Consider the following 7,500-nt stretch of genomic DNA (forward strand, 5'->3'; position numbering starts at 1 on the left):
GTTTTCAGAGAGAAAAAAAAAGAAGTGTGAATCATTTTTTGACCGGTAATTTGCAGCTCATCTCTCCCGCTCAGAAGGATGGTCATGCTGGCAGTCCAGAGTTCTGCCATGACCAATGCCGAGAGCGCACGCGATGCTCCAGCATTCGCTGTAGATGGTCGGTGTCGGGGTCTGCCCTGACCGATTGCCGAGAGCGCACGCGATGCTCCAGCCCTCGCTGTAGACGGTCGGTGTCTGGGTCTCGGCACTTGTTTTCCTCAGTGGTGATTTACGAGGTCTCCTGGTCCAGCGGGCCTCTCAATCTCTGCCAAAGAGCAAACTGTTTACTAATGAATCACCACTACTCATCAGGCCAGATGGAACGCTCATTATCAACACAGTGCTACTCAGCAGACCGGACACCAGCATGCGTCCACTCACAAGCTAAAAATTACCGCCAGGCAACAGAGGGACCAGACGTGATCGCCCAACAGATGTCTGAAACTGCACAGAAAGGACATATCAAGGCAGACCAGTGGAGGCTCAGTGGTGTGACGAGAGGCATCAGGCGATGGTGGCTCAGGAGGTGGAAGAGTCATTAAGCAATCAGTCGGTTGCCGGTTCCACCCTGTGGAAGTGTCCTTCTAACAAGACACAGAACCCCGCACAGAACTGTCTCCGATGTGCAGGTTGGCAGCTTGGTGCCTTGCATGGCAGCGTCAGCCATCGGTGTATGAGTGTGTGTGTGTGTGTGTGTGTGTGTGTGTGAATGGATGAATGGGAGGCATGAAACTGTAAAGCACTGCGGGTGCTTCGAGGAGTACAAATAATGCGCTTTATTAAAGGCAGTCCAATTACCATTTACAATATGAGACATGCCACTGAGGCAGCCCAAGAGCATTGTCACAAACATCAGTGGTTCATTTGAGAGCTATCTCATTGTCTGTGGGGTTTATAGGTCATAAACGTCAGTGGTTCATTTCAGAGCTATCTCAGTGTCTGTGGGGTTTAGAGGTCATAAATGTCAGTGGTTCATTTGAGAGCCATCTCAGTGTCTGTGTGGTTTAAAGGTCATAAACGTCAGTGGTTCATTTGAAAGCCATCTCAGTGTCTGTGTTGGTTGGTTGGTGAGGTGGTCGGTAAAACAGGACATGTGTGACTGACCAAACATAGTAAACTAATTAAGCTACATGGTATCAATGACTTGTTTTGTTTCTTCTTTGTTTGTGTTTGTGTTGCAGGTGAGCTTTTGGGTGGTGAGGGAGATTCTGACCATTCAGACGTTGAAGATCCGAGCGGAAATTCTCAGTCATTTCATCAAGATTGCCAAGGTGACTTTTGGACAAATGCTGACACACACACACACACACACACACACACAGACACAAACACCACACAACCCCACAAACCCACTGAGAGGATAGGACGCATCACCTTAAAACATGTTAGACTTAAGCCATAGCACTCAGAGGAGTGTTCAGATTCAGTACAGTAGTTTTGAAAAAACTTGTAAAGCTGTAATCACTAAATCACTTTTACCACAGAAGTGGTGGCTAGTTGGAGAGCAGCCGTAACAGCATCTCAGACCCTCACACCCTGCCTGTGTCCTGGATGCATGCGGCTGATGTTCAGCATGGGATCCTGCGGTTTCAGTATGGAACTCCTCCATGTTCAGTATGGAACTCCTCTGTGATCAGTATGGAACTCCTCTGTGTTCAGCATGGAACTCCTCCATGTTCAGCATGGAACTCCTCTGTGTTCAGCATGGAACTCCTCCATGTTCAGTATGGAACTCCTCTGTGATCAGCATGGAACTCCTCCATGTTCAGGATGGAACTCCTCTGTGATCAGTATGGAACTCCTCCATGTTCAGGATGGAACTCCTCTGTGATCAGCATGGAACTCCTCCATGTTCAGGATGGAACTCCTCTGTGTTCAGAATGGAACTCCTCTGTGCTCAGCATGGAACTCCTGTGTTTAGTATGGAACTCTTCTGTGTTCAGTATGGAACTCCTGTGTTCAGTATGGAACTACTCTGTGTTCAGTATGGAACTCCTCTGTTCCGCATGGAACTCTTCTGTTTTGCATGGTAGGGCACTCTAAAGGCCCGCACCATGTCTATTTCCCATCAGCAGGCCGTGTTAGCTACGATGTTCGGCCTTGAGAGGAGTAGAGTACACATTTATCGGCCATAAGAGATGGGATGCACCTCAAAGTCTGAACCAGTAATAAATCCATGTATTATAAATGCATATTTTATGACGTGACTCTGTAATTAAAGCAGAGTAATAGCTAGGTAGTAAATGTGTTGTGATAATTGGCAGAGCCAACGACTCCCATAGCCATTCCGCAGAGTGATGTGTATGGGCTCCTCTGATGTTATATGTACTCAGTTGAAGCCTACAATGACAGGAGAGAGTTCTCTATGTGATATATTGTTGAGTGTTTCTCAGAATTGATGTTTCTGGCAACAATGTGACCAAAATCTCTTTTTTTAAAATGTAGCAGAAAATAATAAAAGAAACTATGAATGCGCAATATGTCAAAGTGACAGCAGATGTTCTCCTCTGCTCAGCGGAATGTTCGTGTTCAGTCCAACTACAAGGTTGTAACCCAGTTTAGCTGGACGAGGTGCTGGGGCCTTCATCGCTGTTCAGATCTGCTGGGGGTGAATCGATCTGTGAGTGTCTGATCACGGGACGTTTCCACGGAGATCACGGGGGATTCGGTCTCAGCGGACCGCGGGGGATTTACGCGACACTTCGTCGTGTTATTCTCGTTAAGTCTGCTCACATCGTTTTGCAGCTTTTATTTGACTTTCCAGCTGCCGAGTGGGCGCTGTTAAACTGATTTACGGGAGGCAGATATTTGTGTTCCACTGGAAACACAGATGGCATGACACTCCAATGGATTCCATTAATCATCTTTTATTCAGCGCTGTAGCCACAGAAACGTTTCACGATGGCGAATAATAACACTGAATTGAGTGAGTTTTGCTTTTTCATTTGACTTGTTTACGTGCAGATTACCTTTTGAGGTGTTGATTAGGAGTAGTAAGATGTTAATGTAAATAATTGTAAATGTAAATCATTGTAAATGTAAATCAGGTTTCTCGGCCAAGTATACTTGTGTATACAAGGAATTTGGTCTCTGCATTTATCCCATCCGTGAATTAGTGAACACACAGTGAGGTGAAGCACATACTAACCCGGAGCAGTGAGCTGCCTTGCTACAGCAGCGCTTGGGGAGCAGTGAGGGGTTAGGTGCCTTGCTCAAGGGCACTTCAGCCATTCCTACTAGTCGGGGATCGAACCGGCAACCCTCCGGTTACAAGCCCGAAGCCCTAACCAGTAGGCCACAACTGCCCCAGATGCCATCCCTTTGGCCAGTCTCCTTACCTAACGGGTCGTGGACCAGCCTGAGTGTTCTGGAGTGGTGCAGTTCTGTACTCCGGTGTGCATGGAATCTCAATCTATTGATTGGCAGACTGTCAGAAATATAAAGGGGTATAAGTTCATCGTTTCATACGGACCTGTTATTTAGGTTAGAGCGCCCGAGTGGGATGAAGACAATAGCAGGTGGAAACAGGTCGTCTTAAACTCCGGCGATAAACGTAACTTTCCACTGAGGCGTGGATTTTGGATATAGGTGTAGCGCTATGTTCTTCTCTGACAGGGAACATTTTAATGTGCCAATCATAAACCATCACTGCCCAAATCTGATTTATCTAACTGGATATATATATATATATATTTTTAGCAGTGTATATATATATATATATATATATATATTGTATTCCCTTCAGAAAAATTACACTTTAATCAGAAAATATCAGAAAAATTACACTTTATATCCTCTCCAGTTTGTTCTGGAGAGGCCGATGGACGTATCTGGACAGATATCAGACAGATAGCAAACACGACATAGCACTGTTAAAGAAACATCTGGCCTGTTTCTCCGAGTCCCTGACCAGTGATCAGCATGTCCTTCATCAGGGCGCAGAAATCCATTTCTGTCTCATTTTAATGAGTGCTTTGTGCACGTGCTCAGAGTGCTGTTGAGAATAGAGTTCTGAGAAAACAATCTAACTTTAAATCCCTCGTCTGTTCCTTTTATGTGTTTCTTTCATTTCTCTTTTTTTACCCAACTAAGCCGGAGCATCAACTGATTGTGTGTGTTTGTGTTTTTGTTGTTGTTGTTGTTGTTTACCTTGCAGAAACTCCTGGAGCTAAATAACCTTCATTCTCTGGTTGCCGTGGTGTCAGCCCTTCAGAGTGCTCCCATCTTCAGACTCAGCAAGACATGGGCGGTGAGAATGCACTCACGAACGCGCACACACACACACACACACACACACACACACACACACACCATTTAAAGATGTTCTTATCAGGGTTGGGAGTGGGCTTTAGTAATCGTGTGTTTGGCCTGTTTTCTGTAGCATGGTGTGCTCAAAGATCATGATCATATGTGCCTTGACGGTTTAATGCTCGTAATGAACGACCTGTTTCCTAAGCTGCGTGTTGTTTTTGGAAGTGTGTGGAGTGTGTTTGCGTGTCTTTGTGTATGTCTCTGTGTGTGTGTGTGTGTGTGTGTGTGTGTGTATGTGTGACTTTGTGGCTAATGCAGCGTGTCGTTGCTGCAGCTGAGAGGGATAAAACTCTAGGGATGACATCATCATTATCATCAACATCATCTGCTGGGGGTCAAAACACAGACAAAACACAGAGTGGAGTAATGTCCTCAGAGCACCCCAGTCCACACACACACATACACACAGTCCTCACACACACACACAAACACACACACACAAACACACACACACTTAGTCCTCACACACATAAAATACCAGATAGACAGACAGACAGACACACACACACACACACACACACACACACACACAGTCCTCACACACATAAAACACCACACACACACACACACACACATTTGAATGCTTTTATTTGGATCCGAAAGGCAAATGTAGTAGTCATAAGTCAGCCATATCAAAATACATTTCCCTGTGTTAACGTTGACAGTTAAAACACACACACACACACACACACACTCACTCACTCACTTTCACACTCACTCACTCACTCACTCACTCACTCAGTCCTCACACACCCACACAGACAACACACACACACCCACACACACACACACACACACACACACACACACACACACACACATACATTTACTCACTCACTCAGTCCTCACACCCACACACAACACGCACATACACACACAGTCCTCAAACAGTCCTCACACACATACTCATTTACTCAGTCCTCACACACACACACACACACACCAATCCCCCATCTTTCACACTGACATGACCTCACTGCCTCGTGCTGTATCTCTCTTTCCCCCTCGTTCCCTCACTTCTGTGTCTTTATCCTTTCCTCTCCTTTCCTCTCCTTTCCTCTCCTTTCCTCTCCTTTCCTCTCCTTCACCAGGGGTTTAGTGGGCGCTGTACCCAGGGGTGTAGTGGGCGCTGTGCCCAGGGGTGTAGTGGGCGCTGTACCCAGGGGTGTAGTGGGCGCTGTACCCAGGGGTGTAGTGGGCGCTGGACGTATCCCCGCTATCCAGGGGTGTAGTGGGCGTTGGACGTATCCCCGCTATCCAGGGGTGTAGTGGGCGCTGGACGTATCCCCGCTATCCAGGGGTGTAGTGGGCGCTGGACGTATCCCCGCTATCCAGGGGTGTAGTGGGCGCTGGACCCAGGGGTGTAGTGGGCGTTGGACGTATCCCCGCTATCCAGGGGTGTAGTGGGCGCTGGACGTATCCCCGCTATCCAGGGGTGTAGTGGGCGCTGGACGTATCCCCGCTATCCAGGGGTGTAGTGGGCGCTGGACGTATCCCCGCTATCCAGGGGTGTAGTGGGCGCTGGACGTATCCCCGCTATCCAGGGGTGTAGTGGGCGCTGGACGTATCCCCGCTATCCAGGGGTGTAGTGGGCGCTGGACGCGGGGGAGCGCCGTCCCCCCCACTTCTTGGAGCATTGCTTTGAGCATTTTAATAAGCATTTAGTAATATAACAAGTGTTGTTACCAATGGTAACTACACATCACGCAAACGTCTCCAATTAGGCCGCTTTGTCCTAAAATTTGTTACAAGAATGACCGTAGCACTCCACCATGCGTAAAGACATTAAAAACTACACAGCTCGTCGTTCCGCATTACCCGAAAGTAGCTAGAAAGTGGCTAGAAAACCATAGATTATGCAACTGCCTGTATTCGAATCTAGCAAGCATCTTCATGGCCCTTCTTTTGTGTTTTGCAGAAAGCAGGTAGGCTAATCCAGTGGTCAAAACACGATAAAGCATGTGTGAGTAATCTGGTGATTTTTATCGAGGGGCTCAATATAAGTGATAAGGCTATTTAACCCGTAATGCGGTGAACCTGAACAACTTTAGGAAAAACTTCACGATTGGTTGCGGCTACTTTTATCCAAACAAAACTTTTCAAATGACTGGCGCGCCTGCCCAGTGTTATTTCTGTTATTGTTTTGTTTTGTTTTATTGACTGTGCACCTCTGCATTTTAATCAATCGCAATGACATTCATATGACCCCCTCAAACTGAGCTACAGTGCCCACACAGCGTGTTGAATGCGTGTGAATCTGCTTGTGCTATTGTTATTGCCATGGTTTACGCGGTGGTAATGAATTAAGCCATGTCGCTGCATGTTATCGCCAAGGAGATTAGACTATGCTAGATTACATAGGCTACTCTACATTATGGTTTGTCTGTTTATTGTATGATGCAACAAAATGAAAAGCTACAGACCATATTCATAGACTTTGGTGGAAAAGTGTAGTTTGGGTAAAGACATTAGGCTACATTTTGAAGCTTATCCATGACATTTAATTGTTTTGTTTTTTTTATTCGGTTTCATGTTCACGAAAGCTGGTAACAATTTGGCCTTGGCCTTACGCACCGATGTAGGTGGAGTGTGACAATTTTTGCACTGACGTCATTAAAATAGCGTCCCCCCACTTTAAAAATCCCCACTACACCACTGTCCTTCACCCCTCGTTCTCTCACTCCCGTGTCTTCATTCTTGCTCTCCTTCATCCCTCTTTCTCTCTTTCCCATGTGTTCATTCTTGCTCTCCTTCATCCCTCTTTCTCTCTTTCCCATGTGTTCATTCTTGCTCTCCTTCATCCCTCTTTCTCTCTTTCCCATGTGTTCATTCTTTCTCTCCTTCATCCCTCTTTCTCTCTTTCCCATGTGTTCATTCTTGCTCTCCTTCATCCCTCTTTCTCTCTTTCCCATGTGTTCATTCTTGCTCTCCTTCATCCCTCTTTCTCTCTTTCCCATGTGTTCATTCTTTCTCTCCTTCATCCCTCTTTCTCTCTTTCCCATGTGTTCATTCTTGCTCTCCTTCATCCCTCTTTCTCTCTTTCCCATGTGTTCATTCTTGCTCTCCTTCATCCCTCTTTCTCTCTTTCCCATGTGTTCATTCTTTCTCTCCTTCATCCCTCTTTCTCTCTTTCCCATGTGTTCATTCTTG

The 7,500-nt window shown here is 46.3% G+C and overlaps 1 protein-coding gene across 1 annotated transcript in view; it reads left to right on the top strand.

Annotated features, from left to right (window-relative positions):
• ralgps1 (Ral GEF with PH domain and SH3 binding motif 1) overlaps positions 1-7,500 on the top strand; it is a 185,478-nt gene that overhangs the window by 42,080 nt on the left and 135,898 nt on the right. The window contains exons 7-8 of the mRNA XM_048244558.1: positions 1,221-1,310; positions 4,196-4,288. Of these exons, the coding sequence (XP_048100515.1) occupies positions 1,221-1,310; positions 4,196-4,288 (183 nt within the window). The remainder of the gene's footprint in view (positions 1-1,220; positions 1,311-4,195; positions 4,289-7,500) is intronic.

This window comes from Alosa alosa, chromosome 5 (genome assembly GCF_017589495.1).
Source record: "Alosa alosa isolate M-15738 ecotype Scorff River chromosome 5, AALO_Geno_1.1, whole genome shotgun sequence".
Classification (NCBI taxonomy): domain Eukaryota; kingdom Metazoa; phylum Chordata; class Actinopteri; order Clupeiformes; family Clupeidae; genus Alosa; species Alosa alosa.